Source organism: Lates calcarifer, linkage group LG15, assembly GCF_001640805.2.
Source record: "Lates calcarifer isolate ASB-BC8 linkage group LG15, TLL_Latcal_v3, whole genome shotgun sequence".
NCBI lineage: Eukaryota > Metazoa > Chordata > Actinopteri > Centropomidae > Lates > Lates calcarifer.
In genome coordinates this window covers 5,807,826-5,826,717 of record NC_066847.1, presented here as the reverse complement: position 1 = coordinate 5,826,717, position 18,892 = coordinate 5,807,826, and the positions used below count along the sequence as shown (strand labels likewise).

Here is an 18,892-nt window from a genome sequence, read left to right as displayed (position 1 = left end):
TGGTTCCCAGAGGATAAAACCTACTGGTATTAGTGATCACCTGACATTTTCTGTAGCACCACCATAAGGCTGTTTTGTGGTTTTCAGTTCAGTGTTTTGACTGCCATTAAATTTGGTAGCTCTTGGTGGCTCTCTCTCAGGATTAAAGGTCAACATCTTGGTTATCCCTTAAAATTCCATATAGTCCCATCAATCAATTTAATTAGCCAAATACGCTAATGATTAAAAACCTGCTAAACTAATGTCATTCCCATCTAATCAGCAAATGTTAGGTTGGTAAATATAGTAAACATCACACCTACTAAACATCAGCACGTACAACCTCACAGAGCTGTTGACACTTAGGTCATGGTTATACTTAGTTTAAACCACACATCAACGTGTGTCGTGGCTATGTGACATGTCCTGCATTTGTTGGGCACATTGGTTGTGCATGTCCTCAGAAACTGACGGTATGTGTTAGTGAGATGCAACTTGGTGCAAGATCGGTTCAGGCAGTTTTATCATTTTCTCTGCTGTGATTTCAACATCAACAATATTCTATTATCCTCAAGTATTGGTGTATTGGTGTGGTTTTTGTTTTTTATTGTGCAAAAGCAGAATGTCACAAGGAAGATGTTATGTTGTCAGCCAAGGATGATTAGGCCCTAATCTGCCACCTAATAGATCAGTGACCTTAGTCTTGTTTAATCAGAGCTTTTCCACATCTAGAAATACAAGTATGTTTGAGCACTTGACCTATTTACTTGCATTATAAGAATAGATTTTAAATTGGCTTCTGAACTGTTTCAAAGTGTATGTCTGCTTGATTGATTACTCTTGGTTAGATCAGCAAATGAATCACAACCAGGATGGTCTCAATAGATGACATTGCTGTGGTTCATTTGAGGCAGGAATAAATCAGCAGTTTAATTAGTGTCTATTTGACAGAGCCCAGTGCTTAAGTCAGACATTCAGACAGAAAAGTACATATTAACATTATCTATGACTGGCTACATGCATTCAACTAAGAAAAGTATTAGCTCTTATTGTGTGAGAGAAACCAAACTGCTGCCAGGTAGGGTGACGAGAGAGTGTTTCGACTTCAAATATGTCTGGATGTGTTGTGAAAAGGGGAAGCAGTGTGACTGATGTTGCAACAAATATGTGGCTTCCTGTTTTGCACCTGTTGCTCCTGCTGGTTCAACACATTGCCTAATTGAACACTGAACTGCAGCTATACTTGTGCCACGTGTAGTATTAGCCTCAGGCTTGTAAGTTGAGTAACTCCACATTTTGTGTCGGTTTAATGATACTGTTGTGGTTTCTCAGGTACCAGTTGGATGTCTTTAGTTTTTTTAATCGATCAGTGTGTTGTAAAGCTGTGTAATCTAATCTGTGACAGTGATGGTGAGTGGGTAACAGACTGAACATTATGCACTCTTTCATGTGAGGTAGGAAGGTGGCACCACCATGTGGTCAGCTGGGAGCTCACATGGCAAATATTCAGTAAATTGCCTCAGTGGCTTTGAAATAGTATAGTTTTTATTACCACCACAATATAATATCCCATTTCATAAATTAAACAAGCACATAGCAGGGACAAAATGTATTCATGCCCTAGACATTCAAAGTTTACATTAATTTAAAATCCATAGAAATTTACACCACCACCAAATGGCACACTACTTCAAGACACAGAATTGTCAGAATCTCTACTTAAAAGTAGAGACTCTACCAAGGTTGGGCTGATACAGTAAAAAGAAATCTGAAGTTAAAACCTTCCACACCCTGCTTGATGGAGCGTTTTAGCATTTTAGTGTTCCATGTTGGCCACAAAGATGATTAAAAGGCTTTACTAATTATCAGTAACATATCCGGCACAAAATATTGGGTAAAAAATAGAGGTGATAAACAACTTTTGTTGAAACATACTAGTATAGGCCTGCTAATAACATACCAGTCCAACTGAAAAAATATTTTCCCTTGTATAGTAACATCCTAGAGACCTGCACCGCTAATGGAGCTGATATGCACCCCAGAATGTGCTGTCTATTAGAAAATCATCTGTGATATCTAAGCTGATGCTGTCTCCGTTCTGTAGGCTGACAATCTTGGCCACCCACACAGAGCCCTCGGTTGTGTTTGAGAAGATCCCCTCAACCAGTTTCTTCATGCTTTTACCATATGTGGTGTTTCTTCTCAAAATCACAGATTTGGCCTTGCTTCCATTTGGGTGTTTGGTGAAGGTGACCTGAGCGTAGATGAAGTAGAGGCTGTCTTCCTTGCACAAGATAGAGTCCTCATGCAGGGAGAGGGAGCAGGAGTTACACCCAGGCAATACTTCCCAGTGATTGTTCAAAGCTGTAGGAGATTCAACAAACTTTTGTTTAGTCACTCAGCTATAAAGGCATTCTCAGCTCACCCATGAAACTTCTTGCAGTCACATATTTGGCTCATTTTATAATAGTTATATATATTTTTGACTGAGTTTACTTTTAGAGGGCTGACTGAACAGAATGATGTAAATCAGGAAAATTATTGTCAGCACTGTGGTTTGTAGAAAACCACAAAAAGAAGATTCAGGACCCAAGAAACTTGTTGTGGTGGTGTACCATGGAGATTGACAAAAATGATCTGGAGCTGCAGATGCAGATTAAATGTTTTTTATTTTATTTATTTGTAATCGCTCTTGCCCATCTTGTCCACGGATTAGTAACCCTCTTTTAAAACTGTGATGTCTGATTTTTGTCATCAGAGTTCAAGGAAACCAAGAAATGTAAAAAAAAAAAATAGAAATAAGAAATAACCATACCATTAATTTCTATGCTGGACCATTGGGGCCTTTGAATCATTGACACTCAAGCTATCATCACAAGTTGAATAAAGACGTCAGTTAAACAGTTGGCAGACTAAACATCCCCTGGCAAGCTGATGATGCTTGTTGCCGTGGGCTGTAATTATACCTTAACTCGGCACTCAGCCCACATTACAGCGCTGCTTCAGGTTTGTTGTGGTTCTAGGAACCCACTTCACACAGGAAAAGCAGAGTGGTGGGAGGAGCACAGTGTATGAGACTGGAAACATGACAGTGCTATATGTCCCTCTCAGTCTAGTCAGCAATGGTTTAGACTGACTGTTCTGCATTCAGTTACTTTCCAAGATGAGGAGAGTAGTACAACTATGTATATGTACCAACAAACAGAGTTTATAGCCTCTAAAAACTTGGTTTCAAACTTTATTTTGGCAACAACTGACTTTAAAGTGCAGATTAAAACATCTTAAGTCATTATTTATTATAGTTTTATGCTCAAAAATTCTTGGTAAACTCAGATAAAGTCCAGAAGTCAGAACAGAAATATAGTTTTCTCTCACTGAAATAACAAAAAATGTCCTAACTTTGGCAGAAAAAGTGTGTATCTGCAGCAACCCATGGCTCGTAGCGAAATAGGTTTTCAAAGTGTTTAAGCTTAATAATGAATCTTGACAGGGCTCAGACAAACCCATCAGGATCTGTGTCAGTCAATCTGAATTTCTTGCTTTAAATGCATCAGTTGGGGAATTCAAATTAGGTGTTATTTTGTTGTTATTTACTTGTTGCTCCACCCACTTCTTCTCAAACTGCTGTGCCTTCCTACGTTTTTTCAGAATGACTTTCAGCAGCTCCCAGAGAGTGTGTCTGAATCTGCACTCAGCGTCTGTAGGTGTTGAGTGTGACTGCAGTTTTTATACAATAGAGGCATAATGAGTGCTAGTGAAATGAGTTTTTTTTTTTTTTTAAAGAGTGAGAGTCAGTTCTCAAAACAAATCTTGCATTTTGGTGACTTGAAATTTCTTTAGGCAACCAAGTGGCATCTCTCTGCAGAAAGCACCTCTATAAAGAACTGACACCAAAACCTAACATTGATATACCTGATTAAAACTAAAATAAATGGCAGTATGATTTCTTTAGAAACTCATAATCATCCACACACATCCGTTTACCACACAAGAAGATACATCTGAATATTGATCGAAAGAGGAAATGTACTTACACTTGATTAGCTGGATGTATGAGAGAGAAGATCCTGAAAAGCAGTGTCATTAGAAGGTTATCTGTTGATGAAACAGCTGCAGAAATGTTTGCACTCCATTCTACTTTTTGAGTTCCTTCCTTTAGCATCTTTCACTTTTCACTTTCACTTGTGCAAAAGTTTGGTAAACTTGAGACATTGGAATAATTTTTAAAAAGTACATTAGAACTTACCTACTGACTTTAAATGAGCCGGCAAAGTGTTGACTGTAAGATAAAAGTATCAAGTTAAATCCAGCTTCATTCATGTAAATGTGACATATATGTTGATTTTTGCCAAAATGTTCGTAAGCTCTTGAAAAGGCATCATTTGAATTGAAATTTGACGTCCAGTTAACATACTTGTTGGACTGACAGGGCTGACTGGCTTCAGTGTCGTTGACCCTTCGTCCTTGAAAAGATAGAAAACACACTGTCAGTATCAAAAGCATTGTCCTCTGTTTTACCGTCATAGTCATCTTCATCTTCCCTGTTACTTTGCTGTCTCACTGGCAAAGGTCAGCTGCATTTACATCTGTCCCTGCAGTGAAAACCACTGCATCTCCAAGGGATTTTATGAGCTAGGAGAATAGCTGTCAAGCAATAAAGGAACATATTTCCCTTAATTTATGTGAAAAATATAACTACTACTAATAGAACTATCCTTGTTTTACACAATGAAGCAGCAGGATGCAATAGTAGGAATACCAGTGCAATATACTGTAATGTAGTACAGTAGCTCTGCAGTAAATGCTAATTTGTGTTGCTAATACAGTAATCTTGTGAAAGAGGCTGTAGTTTGTGCTGATGTTCATGTTGAGTTGTAATAATGTACACGTGTTCTGTTATTATATCCACCTCTGAGGCGTACATGTACTGTAACACTGAGGCACCTATGGGTATCCTTACTGACCATCCTGTCACTCACAATGTTGCTGCCATCTACAGGCACTAACTCAGAGGCTGGACTTGACTTTCAGCATCAAATTTAACTTGTAAAGAAAATGTTGTTAAAATAGAAACAGAGGTAAGACTGGAGCTGCTCGGTGATAGCACAGTCAGCAACAGTCAGCCACATTAGAAATAACAAAGAGTCTAAACCACAACTGCCCCAGTTACTTCTGTCTTCAGTCATGAAGTTACTGTGTTGTCACTGGAACACGTGACCGATGGCACGTAAAGTGGCCACCTGAGCAGCAAATGCGACTCTTAAGTGTAGTTTCCTTTTGTAGCAGGTATACTGACCTCGGTTAACTTTGGTTTGATTGAAGTGAGAAATGCAGCCATAACCACCATGGCCACAGTGAGGAGACCACACCACACTTGCAGCAGCAGGTACTTATAGGAGGACCTCGATTGACCCTCCATTCTGTCAAACACACACACACACACACACACAGAAATGGAAACACACCATGTATTGGTTTTGTTAAAGGTTGGGAAGCTTAAAGTAATACCCAATGTTTTATAACCTGGTCCTCATTTTTGTAGTTTTGAGCATCATCCCTGTCAGTTATGATCACTGTACTCACCCCATGGCTTTAAACAGGATCAATTAGACAGAGGTGTTTGTTTTCTCTTTCATTAATCATCCCACAGCCTCTCATATATATATATATATATATATCTTGCGATCCTCTGTGGGGGGCCGACCCCTGGTTTAAGATCCTCTGGACTAAACTACCAAACTGCGGTTAAAACTTGCTTCACCATATACCACTCACACAGGCCTTTTTTCAGCAGGATCATTAATTTTATTTTGATACTTATGTCAAAGGTATATTTTGCTGATTATACTTTTGTACTTGAATTGTAGACTTTTACTTGTATTTTTACATTATAGTATTTCTGCTCAAGTAAAGGATCTGGATACTTCCTCCATCACAGCCATTAGGGCAACAAGTACAGGCAACCAGGCAGGTTGCAAAGAAATCCCCAGTTTAGTTATGCTATCTAAACAACATGTTTGGAAGAATGTCTTCTCGTGTTGTTTGCCCTAATGAATTCCAGACTTGCTAGAGAATTTTTATCTCTCTTTGGAGAGTAAAATGTTATCATGAGTCAAAGGAGTAATGGTCAAAGTTCATACAATACAAAATAAGTTGTAAAAAATTTACTGACCTTTAACCACTTTCTCTTTTGAGAGTTTGACTGAATAACCAAATATAACCAGACTAGACAAGATGCAAAAAAAGTACAGAGCTACAGTTCCAGAGTGGCTGCATTGCCCCATTACATTATGGGTACATGTGCCCTCAGCTCATAGCCCCCGTGCTGTCACTCTTCTGGGACTTTACCTCAGTGGGAGTGTTTTTGGTCCTGAGAAAGTGGGGGGTCAGTGTATACTTTGTGGTTTGGTTGTTTATATGTAATGACATAGACTGAAACTTATCACTGATTGCTGAAGTACCACTGACCTTGAAGTCTGTCTCAAGTGCTTGTCAGTCAAACCCCAAACCTTTAGACAAGAATGTTAAGATGGTCCACAGGTAATTTCCAGCAGCATTCTTCGTATACAGGTTCAATCACATTGCTCTACTTTACATTCCGGCATATATGATGTATAGTGAGCAGTGGGCGTTAACACATTTTAATGGGTACAGTATTAGTTAACTGGGAAAGGATTAGCAGCAAGTTAATCAATTAGTGTATCATTATGTAAGCTGACAAACTCCCTAGAGTGACAATGAATTATAAGAGGAAATCTGTATTCTGGACCAACACTACATCTCTGCAGTGGGAAAAAACCTATTCTCATTTTAAAGGGCTGTCTTAATCACAGTGGACTGCAGCATCTCTCAAGTAATTGTATTTGAGTCATCAACTATCTGATCCTATGACATCCTCATTTGTACTTCCCATAAAAGTCAAGCACTTTTACTTTACCTGAGCACATGCTAATCAGTGATTAAATCCAAACAATATCCCAACAAGTCTTATTATTGTACAAGTGGTACATTTGATTTTTGATCACTGACTGTATAGGAAATGTAATGCTAAAAGTTTTAAAAACTCAAATAGTCCTTATTTGTTCTGTTCAGTTACATCAAAACATGTCATTATTTCTGCTTGGCAGTAGAGGATGTTTGACAGAATGATAACTTGATCGTTATCATTATTATTGTTATTTTAAATCCCATTCTTGAACATGTGTTCACAACATTTTTCTCTCAACAGCAGTGACCTACTTCTCACACCACAAAATAAAAACATAAGAAAGTTGAGTATTCTCAGAGATATCACAGACATTTAAACAATGTTTTGGCATACAATTAAGAGAGGACTCATATTCACTAATTAAGTCTTGACTCACCCAGTGTGTGTTGCACTCTCAGTGTCCAAATTCATCTGGTGCTTCTCTCTGAGAGACATGTCAGGTTTGCAGGGTTTTCCCTTTGACATGGGCTTGTAGTGAATATAAGATTTTTTTTTTTTTTCCTCTGTAGAGAGAGTTGTGGTTAGACAGAGAGGTAGGAGGGGGTGTGCTGTAGGTGGCTCCACTCGTGGACAACGAAAAGAATTGCATGTGGAACGAAACTGAGAAGCACCACATTTTAACTGGTGTGAAACTTTTATTTGATTGATGAAGCCAAAATACAGTTTCATATAGTGTAAGTTTGATGATGAACAAATGGTCACCCTCAGTTCCCCTAAAATGAGAGTAAGACTAGAAGGAAATTAAAAGATTTTGTTGTTTAATTGTTAAGATGTTGAATGAGATATGGAAATTATGGTATTTCATTGACACAAAAAGAAATGTTTATAGAACGGCCCCCCATTTGACACATGAATGTTTGTGGTGGGTGGGTGGTTTGTGATTTCCCACGTTTATAGGTCACTGTCAGAGTTTATCAAACACAGAAATACGACAGGGACTTTTTCTTCACACCATGCATTTCATCTGAGATGACCTGATGTGCAATGAGGGAAATACACTACCTGTCTTTTTTGTATAATACAGTACGTTATGCAATCCTATTTGAGATACAGCTGCCTGATTTTGTCTCTCATCAAAGTCTATTTTCCGTATGTTAAGACTCAGCATGAACAATAACAGCTGAACATGTGTTTAAATTTGTGGCAGATGTAAAGTTTAAAGGGAAAGCTCCAGAAGAGTTGTTTTCAGCTTCATGAAGTGTTTGAACCTACCCTTGATTTTGTTGGTTGAATGTGGGTTGTGTCTGTGAAAATCACATTAATGTTAAATTCTGTCACTTCCTTCCTTCCTTTCCTTTGGTGAAACAGTCAAAGGATAAGCTGCACAAGTTCATCTACGGCCACTTTGAGGTTTCTTATGCAATAGAGCGGATCTTTTTTGGTATATAAAAAAAGTACTATGCACGCTGGCATGGGTGCTTTTGAAAGTCTCTACAACTACTAAGAGGATTGTATAAGTGAGATTAGCCACATATTTTCTGAATAGAAGACTAAATATATACAGTAACAGCTAAACAAGTGTTTATATTTGTAGCAGATTTGAAGTATGAAGGGATAAGACATTAATAGTCAGCTTCCTGAACTTGATCTTACCCCAGATTTAGATATTTAAATACGTTTGGGGTTTTGGAGATCACATTAAGGTTAACTTCACCTACTTCCTTCCGTCTTTGTCCTTGTTTGACTAATCGATAATGAAACAAACTGCACAAAGTTCACCTGCTTCTAATTGAAAGTGTCATATGCAATTGCTTTGATCATATTTGGTATAAAAAATACTGGCAGACAGTATGGACAGTATGAGTAAGATTTGCCACATATTGTCTGAATAAACAGCTTTGTAAAGTGCTTGAACATTCTATAAATGTTGTTTAAATACATTTAGAAAATATAATAAGTTAAATTCAGCCTCTTCTGTCTGCCCTGTTCTCTCACAAACCAATTATGAGACCAAGGTTTCCTGTGCAACTGATTTACTCATATTTGGCATTAAAAAGTGAAAATTACTTGCATGGAATTTTTTTAGGGTTATTTTAAACTGTGGAGAGGACAGTATGAGTAAGATTTGTAACATCAGGATCTAGTTAGAACCGACGGAAAAATTCCCTCCCATGAATTTTAGCTCGTAATTGTTTCTCGTCATTTAGTTTGTCACCAGCACTTATAATTCTGCAGTATTTGCCTAAACACATCCATTACGTAATGCAGTCTGTGTAAGATAAGACTTGTGGAGATTTACTTTGTAGACTATTAGGAGGATGAGTGACATAATTGCATAATTTGAGTGGTAATTACACATATTTTACAGTTGCATTTAGAGCGCTGTTGTCCAGCTATTGTGGTGGCTGTTAAAGGACAGGTTCAAAACAGTCTGTCTTGAAAAGAGAGTCTGTTGCCCATATTGAACATAGGTACAACTTGCCTGCTGTAATCAGCCCTCCTGTTCAGCCTGTTCATAGTCACTACTACAGCTTTAAAGCTTTCCTCAGCTTTCAGTGTAAGTAATGGGACAAAATCTATAGTCCTCGTTCCTTGCAAAGCTAATATAAGGCATCAACAGTGTGAATTAATCAAATAAAGTGAGCACTGTCCACTGATAAAGTCTTTTTACAATAAAATTCCCTTGCTGTGTTTCCCTAGGAAGTGATTCCTTGTTGAGCTGCAGTGAAAGGGTAGTAGCTCAAAAAAGGGAAATTCTTACTAAAGAGGAATTCATTCAGAGACTCACTCAGACAGCTAAGGCTTCATATTAGATAAACAGATAAACTTTGGAAAATATTTTTCAAAGATGACTTTGGTTTTTGACCCTCACCCTAAAATTACACAACAGCTGCAATAGTAAGTGTGTTTTGAAGGAAATGTAATGCCCAACACATTATGTGTTTTTAACATATTTAGGAAGTACTTTGCTATGAAGTAATTTTCCTCAGAGATAGGATGAAAACGAGCCCCCGGTGAATAATACCGAAAAAAGAAAATGAATCCTAAAAAATATAAATAAATATATAATGGAGCTGGGAACTTGTTCTTTGGTCAAACTGTTCCTGGGACATGTGAGCCTTGTCCGGTGAAGTTACAGTCTCCCCGCATCACTGATAACTCTGGGAGAGATAAACAAACATTTTTTTTAGAGGGAGAAAATGACCAGCTGACTATAAAAAAATTAACTATATGAATTCCTTTAGAAATGATCACTAAGTAATATTTATTCATACCCACAACTAAAGTTAGCTGTTACAAGTTATGTTTCTATCACTACAACTTCACCTGTAGCTAGCTAGATAACTTGTATCAAAGAAGAAATATGCATAGCTAATGATTTAAACTTTAGCCATGTTTTACTCATTTGTTGGCATGCCACTGTCACCAAGCCTGTGACAGGATGATAGCTGTGCATGATATGGGGCAATAAATATGGCAGGCCTGAACGTTTTTACCTTTGAATTAATCCACAAACCCTAATGTCGGGTAAAATCCACCTGAAAAATATTCTACTCTCAATCACTAACATCGGGTGAAAATCGCCCAAACACATGTCTGTTGGAAAAACCAGGGATGAGAGCAGGGAAACACGCCTACCTTCAATAACATCAGTGAGCATCCTGAAGCTACACAAGGACCCATGCAACTCAGACACACGTGGGTGAAAATCACCCAACGTTAGTGTTCTAGGATTAAGACACCTGGGACCCTTCCTCCATCAGTTCACAAGGTTCCCATCACTGTCACAGAAAAATGTCCACAGACAGCATGTGTTATTTGTTTTCCACCTTAATATCCAACCCTGCAGTACAATATCCACTTCTAGTGGCTACAGCATTGCCAAACTTTTTTATGGTTGTGTTCAGGCATTCACATCATTTGGTTAAAATTAGGGAAAGACCATGGTCTGATTTATTACAGAGTAGCTCACAGTGACTTGTGCTACAACATGTTTATTAACATTTAATTGAAACTATGACCTTTCCCTTAATCAAAGTGCTTTTGTTGCCTAAACCAAACCACAGTCGTTTGGGTGTGAGCGCCAGACTTTCGTTGCGCCTACCTGATGATGTTTTTCAGTAGAATGTAATTGGGTAAACAATTTAGTGCCATATAGACAGAATTTCAAGGGGACAGCGTCCTTTAATGGGCAGTAAGAACAGGAGGGATGATTACAGCAAGCAAGAACCATTTCAGTTTTCATATAAGCACCTGCCTGTTGTTATTGACATTGGAAAGATAAGATAAGATAAGAATTGACGGTATGAGGAGCAAAGTTACAGTATTTTAAATGTATCATCATGTAGACATGATGATGACAAATCCTGGTATGAAAACAGTAGTGAAAGTTGAAGATTGGTTTTGAAGAATGCTGTGTGAGCCAGAGAGATGAGAGAGTGAGAGGGTCAATTTCCATTTCACTTTACTGTTTTTGGTTTCATGTTCCATGGGGCATCCCCAGTTAACCAGTCTGTGTTCTCCTGGATAATGTAAATGTCACCAACTTTCTCCCACCTTATTTCTATCAAGCACACAGACACAAACAAACACACACACACCTACACATGAGAGATAAATGGGCTGGATGTGGGCTGTTGGGTGCTGTCCCCACTCAAAACAAGAAGGGAACAAACACTTTTTCACTGTTATTTCCTGTGCATCCTACCTGTAGTAGTAAAGTGTTTGATGAAAACACATTTATGAGTTCATTTAAACAAGAGCTTGTAGTTCTGCTTTTATGGTCCCATGCATGGAAGTATTGCTGGCACATTATGTTCTTTAGTGTCAAATACTACATGGTGCATCACAATCATAAAAACACATATATTGACTAATAGTGTTTTATTTTTATTTGTGACCAAGATACAAATAATGAGCAAGGCATTTCACACATGAAAAACCAACTTATCAGTGCTCTATTGTGGACACACTTCTCATAGTGACACTGTTTCTGAATGACCTCAGACATAGTTTGGCATTTCTCTAGAGTCTTGTTACTTATTGGACGACTTACAGGCAATACAATATATCTGCATTAAACAAGTATGGGCTGATATTACAGGATGTGTGCGGAGCCTGCAGCAGCAAAGGTGTAAAGATTGAAAGTGTCAAGTTTTGCTCACTTCAGTTCAGCATTGGAAAAATTAGACCTAGTGCAATCTTTAAACTGTGTTTATTCTAAAAAAAAAAAAAAAAAAAAAAAAAAAGTCTTCACAAGTTATAACAGTTATAACACCAGATTTATCTTGTGACCCTTTGGAGGGGCACAACCCAGTGCAGTAGATTGGGAACCACAGGATGAATTCATATTAGCTCCACTTCAAGCAACAACAGTGAAATGCTGCTGACATTGATGCATTAGTGTTATCAATCAGATTGTTGTATTTTGATTTTAATGTTTTAAGTACATCTTGGTGATAACATTTCAACACTTTTATTAATGGAGGATCTTGAACTGGAAAAATACTTTTATATTGGGCCATTGGTACTTAAGTAAAGGATCTGAGCGCTTCCATTGTACACTCCAGTGCCACTGAGAATTCAGGTGTAAATAAGGATCAGATGGTGTCATCAGTGTCAGCCAACCAAGCAGAGGCCAATATTGGGAAACAAGCCCAACAAGTTGTGGAGTGGAATTCACCTTCTGTTTTTCTCATTTGTTATCATTGCTATCGTGCGGGCACCACTCCTCAGTCTAAGTTTTAATCTCCCTAGGCATTTCCACCACCTTTTCCTATCTCACAAATAAGGGTGTTACTAAGTGACTGTGCTTTGTTTACCACATACATGTTTGAAAAAATCTCATACTGTTGGGTTGTGTCATCATTGCTGCATCATTGTTGGCAGAAATAAGGCAGAGCAGAACATGAATTACACAATCATGCTATGCTTTGTTTGGCCCAGATCGCCCAGATTAAAGGTGAAATACCAAGATGGTGGAAGTGACGTGAATTTTAGTTACATGCCAACAAGAGCGTAAACACAAACATATTGGTGTTCACGCAATTTAACTGTTGTTTATTCTGAGAAAACTGTTGTTGCGTGTTTTAGAGACGTAATAACTGTCACTTCCCACGCAGAAGAGATGTTTTTCTGGGGAAAACTATCTAAATACTGGGTGTTAATAACAAAACTTTAATGAACTGTGTATGAATAAAACCTGTATTATATTAAATTACAATATTAGGTATCAGAAAAGTCAAAAATATATATATAAAACCGGCATCACATTAGCTCTTCCATTTTTTTTTATGCCTTTTTTAGGATTTGCTATTAAACCCCAGGAATAAATCTGAGTGTGTATAATAAGTGTTAAGCCAGTACAGAATCATGTTCTCTTCATTCAAGTTATGTGAACAGGTATTTTTGTTCAGTAGCATTATGGGAAATACCCAGGGTTTTGCTGGGTGGATGTGGGTGGATCCCTCTCTCTCAAAGGTGTTTTTCTTTACTCAACCCAAGCTACTGCACCTGTTGTTCTTTGTTCTGAAAGTAACAGGGATAACGAGTGGATAAATTTACAATCAAAACATCATCATAGCTATCTTCACTTCTCATCGTAGCACTGTATTCGTTACACTGATTGTGTATTCTGAAAAAACTTCTGATGCTCATTCTTTGTTTCTCATAAGAATGGGAAAAATTGCTGGTAATTTGCTTTATTTATTTCACTGGTACACAAGGAAAACAAGAAATAAACACAGTATTATCCCAGGTGTCCCAGGCCACAGCAACATCCTGTAAGAAATTGTTGAGAATCAGGAGACTGGAATGTAATTTTTATCTGCAACGACAGACTAAGTTAGGCACAAAAATCATTGAAATTAAGTAAATGGAAGTAAAATGTAATATCCATGCCTACCTCTGTGTTAGTATTTAGGTGCAAAACTCTGTGAATGCACATACAATTGTTAGATTTTAAAAGAAGCATTTCAAAGCATCATCTTCTCCAAAAGAAAAAGGGGAACTGTCTAAATGACAAACCTTTTGCTTGAGGTAGTCTGACACTAGCCGCCATATTATGACAAGCAGAGTTTTTCAGAAATGTTGGCGCAACTGTAGAGTCCACTTCAGTCTGCCGAGCTATAGTAAAGTCATTGACAAAAAAAAAGTCAGCTTAATGTGTGGACACAGTATACACTTTGATTAAGGTAAAGCATTTACATCTACAGTGAGGCATGAGCTGTTTGCAGACATTTTAGGGGTATGCTGTGGAAGGTAATAGTTTGGGAGAAGGCTGAAATTATCTGTATTTTGGGGTGAACTATTCCTCTAAGATGGCTTACAATACAGCATCAATCTGTTGAGGGAGTCCTCTGAATCTGTTTCGCGTAGAGGTGGTTCCACTTCCTGGAAAATGATGCAGTTGGTGCAGTTGGCCCACTTCCCGGTCCATAGCAGGTTCCTTCGCTGTGGCCGTCCTGGATCAAAACCACAAGACACCGGCAAGGCAGCAACAGTGACACAGGACAAGGTTAACATGCTGTAGCATAGGCCTAGTCCTGACGGACAACAAGGCTAATCATTAGTAGAGGTGTCTTTGTTCTAAGACTGCTCTTTCTAAATTGATATATTGACTATTAGAGTGTGGGGGCCCTGGGCAAGGCTGGATTACCAACCAGACAAAGCAAGCAGCACCAGGCTCAAAAGCACAGAATAACTGACATGAACATGATGTCCTTAAGGTGGATCTGTATTACTTGATCTTGAGGCTCTGTCTTAAAGGAATAGTCTGAGATTTTGGGAACTGTTCATTTTGTGGCAGAGAATTATATGAAAAGATGCAATACCACTTTTATATCTGTCTTTTATGTAGAGGGCTACAGGTAGCCGCTGTCAACTCTGGTAAAAACTCTATACACTGCATTGAGAGTGTGAGGCGTGTACAGGGTTACATATGGGCCCAGCCCAGGGTCAATGGTCTTAGTTAATTAACAAAGATGAAATTCTGTTTGAATTGTCTTTTCAGTGGTACTTTTTATTGACGAATGAGACATTAAAGATAACTCATAACATTTAGTCAACTAAGAAATTCTTTAGTTGAGGGCAGCTCAACTGTGTCTATTCTTTAATGGTTTATTGGAGTTAAGAATTTTTGGAAAAGTCACTTACTACCTGTGGGATTCATTTGACATTTGTACAAAAATGTACAGTCTTTTTGTTGTTGTTGCTGGATGTGGTACTTTCTCTCTTTGCCCTTTGGTATCCACCTGTTGAAAGTCCTTTTTTTTCTTACTCTAGGGTCTTGTACTTCACCATAGCAGTAAAAACAGATGTAAATTTGAGAAATAATCACTGGCAAGCTGTAGTTGTTTGTTCAGTCAGTGTGAATAAAAGGATGGGTGACTTTGAAAAGGTAATCCTCGTATTAGTTCTACATGGAATGGTGTGAATAGGCTATATAAGAGTTAGGGATTAAAGAATTAGACTTTGAATTTATGTATTGGGCTATGTTTTTAAAGCTATAAACCCACCCAGAAGTAAAAGGGTTGAAGGTGTTGTATGCTGTGTAGATTAAAAAGCCCCTTGTGGCAAATTTGTGTTACTGGGCTACATAGATAAAACTGACTTGATTTGACTTGAATAACTGCAATGTTCAGGGGGGTTCCCAATGTGCTAAGAATAAAATTCAGGGAAAATCACTGAATCCCTGAAATGTTTTGGCCTGATTTTTTTTAAGCTTGAGCACAAAATTCCCATCTTCAGTGTCTCTTAAAAAACAGAAAATTGTCTTTGTCTCTGGTGTGTGTGGGTGTGTGTTTTGAGCATCTGTGAATGCAGATGGTACTGTAGTTACCCTCAAGTTCCAGTTCATCTTTTTCGGGGTGTATACGATAGGTCCAGGTCTGTTTTACACAGTTATCTCCCCTAAAAAAATATAGTAAAAATAAACTTGAAGCAGTTTTATAAATGAATCTGCAAGATAAACACAACATAAAGACTTTAATTTCTAAAACATCACTTACACCTTTTACACTTGTCACTTCCCTAATTCTGGTCTCTATTTATAATCATGGGCTTTCTTGTTTCTGTTATTTCTCATTTTAACCATGCTGTAAACTAGTTTCATACACGTGTATGAAAAGTGTTATTAAAACTTGAATGTTGTAAGTAGTGGAAAGTACTGTACTCAGGTACTGTGTTCAAGTACATTTTTTATTCTACTGGAGTTTCTCCATTTTATGCTTTTATGCTTACTCCACTATATTTGACTGGTGTAGCTATTACTTTTCAGATTTAAGATTTAAATTTTACATTAAAAAAATATATGATAAGCTCTAGAAATACATTGTTGATACATTAAGTACTTTTAGCTGATAATACATATGTATTTGTGCTTCAGTAGAAATTAAGATGCAGGATTTTTACTTGTAATAGAGTATCTTTACATTGTTGTAACATTGACACCTTAATTTAAGCAAAAGATCCATGTACTTCCACCAGTGGTTTTTATAAATGATTAAAATTAGACATATTGTGAGTTCAACTAATGTATATTATGTATATTATGAAATTAAAGCAAACTACATCTGAAAAGGGCAAAAGACTTTGTAAACATTTTCACTTTACTGTATTGACTTATTACTAACTGCTGTGTAATAATTAACTAATAAAGTGCATATCACATCACTTATCACGATGAATATCAGGTCAAAGCCTCAATTCTAGAGAGATCATAACATTCTTGCTACATTTCCTGCTAGTTTTGAAGATTCGTCCTTTGACCTGCGTCTTAAACGATAAAGTGTTATGAAATATTTTAACTTCCTTTTGCTTTGATGTTTTCTTGATTGGTCATCCAGATGTTGGGATTTGTTCCCTATAAGGTAGTGTGTGTGTGGGTGTCTATCTGTCTTAGGCTACATTTGGGAGCAAATTTCTGAGTAAAGACCAATTAACTGGGGACGGCTTGTCCAGTTGGGTCGAATGTCCCATCCACAATTGGGAAGAGGCTGATTTGGTTAAGGTCAGGGTCAGCCAAATAGTGATTATGGTTAATTAAAGGAAATTAATGCAAGTCTATCTAAATTCCCCAAAAGTGACTAGTGTGTGTGTGTGTGTGTGTGCTGCCTTACATGCGCATATGTCCCTTTAGCAGCAGAGTGTCATTGACTGTCTCCTCAATGCTGAACCATATGTTGTCCAGTGCTCTGAACTTCTCTATGTCAGCCTCTCTTCGACTGACTGCTGCTACAAAGTACCATGTCCCCAGATACTAAAACACATACAAAACACAGAGAGGTGGAATAAAAGTGTGGGGTGGCAGTTACGATATACAAAAGTAATCTATTTTAAGATATATGCCCACAACGTGCGACAAAGACCACTAAGGGAAAGAACAGAGGGAGTGGAAAGTGCGTCTGTGTATTTATCTCGGTAAATCTCTCTGCATCTGCAGAAAATGTGAAGCACTAGTGCATTAGACATTCATAACATATACTGTACTGAAACGTGACATAACAGTAAAATTAGCATGCTTTAAATGAAAAGTATCATGTGACTAAATAATAGATGTTTTCAGTTTGTGATAATACACTGTGGGACCAAATTCAAAGCTTTCTCACCTGCTGACGGTTGATAGTGTTGGCAGGCAACAGCTCAGGATTTGTGCAGGGAACGATGGCCTGATACAACAAACCATACATATAGAGAAAATACGACAGCACTTCATCCAACATGACTGCGACCTTCAAATCAAAACTTAATAATGAGCCTGATCAAAATGCCTCTAATGCCTCTATTTGTGTAATGTGTCAACATGTTGCTTGAAAGGAGGGTGGGCGTAAGTAAATTATTAATCCCTAAAGCTGTAACACCCCTGATCTTTAAAAGACATGTTGAATATGGGATGTCTGCATCCTTCAGTATAAAGACACAGATTTAGGATAAACACATTTATAGTAAAATGAATCATTCTTCCACACACTGAGCTACTCATGTTCCAAAAATATGCTTTGAGGAGAAACTCGCTTTACAGTGCTCTCACTTACTGAGTCACCATCATATGTGGGAGGTGGTGGTTTCTTTTAAATTACTTAAACAATGCAGATCATTATAGAAAGTCTCCGTAACCTAACATGCTGCAACCTACGAAGCCTTAAAAAACAGATCAGTGCTGATATGTTTGAGTTCGGTCTATCCAAAGTGACAAAGTCCCACACACTCTCTGTCAACATACATCTACAAGGAATCATTAACTACATGTTTGAACTTAATTGAGTTTTTTTTTTTCAATCCACCTACACAAGTGCATGTCTGTCTGTATTAGGTTTTGGGGAAAAGAATTGCAACACACTAACACATTGAGCTGACACAACCTCTTGATTACTCTCTCATTTAATCAATTAATCTTGTATACAGTTTCAAAAAAATGTTTAAGAAGATATTCACACAGCCCAGGCTGACCTACTCAAATTGCTTGTTTTGTCCCACCAACAGTCCAAAACACTCAAACATTTAGTTTAATATCAAATAGAAGACTAATAAAACCAAGAAATATTCACATTAGAGAACCCGAAACCAGTAAATTGTTGTCATTTGTGATTTAAAAGTTTAATCAGACATCAAAATAGTTGCCAGTTAATTTAGTTTTTGATTGAATTATTAATAAATCATCTCTAATGTATGTTATTGTGAGGTCTTAGACAGTGGAGGAATGTAACTAAGTATATTAACTCAAGTACCATGCTTAAGTACAAATTTGAGGTACTTGTACTTGCTACAAACATATGACGATCTTATTGAATATGACAGACTGCTGCAGATTAAACGACCCACCAGTATGTAAAGTAATTACTTAGGGAAAGGATCTAAATGTTGCTTCCACCATATATCAGATTAAGCTTGTTTTTGGCATGAACTTCCACAAGGTGGTGTCAAACAACACGCTCGTCTGCACACAATACACCTGGTACAAAATTCTTCAGAAATTCTCGTTTAAAT

The 18,892-nt window shown here is 37.6% G+C and overlaps 2 protein-coding genes across 4 annotated transcripts in view; both read right to left on the bottom strand.

Moving 5' to 3' along the window:
• The window catches only part of apom (apolipoprotein M), an 89,313-nt gene extending 71,613 nt beyond the window's left edge, over positions 1-17,700 (bottom strand). For 2 of the 3 annotated variants that reach the window (XM_051075906.1, XM_051075907.1), the window contains exons 1-6: positions 17,515-17,700; positions 17,026-17,165; positions 15,747-15,817; positions 14,236-14,370; positions 13,934-14,032; positions 13,811-13,839 (exon numbers count right to left, since the gene is read on the bottom strand). In XM_051075906.1, coding sequence (XP_050931863.1) covers positions 13,826-13,839; positions 13,934-14,032; positions 14,236-14,370; positions 15,747-15,817; positions 17,026-17,165; positions 17,515-17,628 — 573 coding nt within the window. In that variant the 5' untranslated portion in view covers positions 17,629-17,700 and the 3' untranslated portion in view covers positions 13,811-13,825. Of the gene's footprint in view, positions 1-13,592; positions 13,688-13,810; positions 13,840-13,933; positions 14,033-14,235; positions 14,371-15,746; positions 15,818-17,025; positions 17,166-17,514 lie in introns of those variants that run through there. The other variant, XM_018699874.2, reaches the window with a different exon arrangement.
• Positions 1,503-8,738, bottom strand: LOC108899445 (uncharacterized). The gene is made up of 6 exons (XM_018699882.2): positions 7,344-8,738; positions 5,276-5,399; positions 4,394-4,442; positions 4,226-4,258; positions 4,014-4,046; positions 1,503-2,343 (listed from the first exon to the last, which is right to left on the bottom strand). The coding sequence occupies exons 1-6, from the start codon at positions 7,634-7,636 to the stop codon at positions 1,997-1,999; spliced, it is 879 nt and encodes a 292-aa protein (XP_018555398.2). The 5' UTR covers positions 7,637-8,738; the 3' UTR covers positions 1,503-1,996.
• Positions 17,701-18,892: the final 1,192 nt, after the last annotated feature.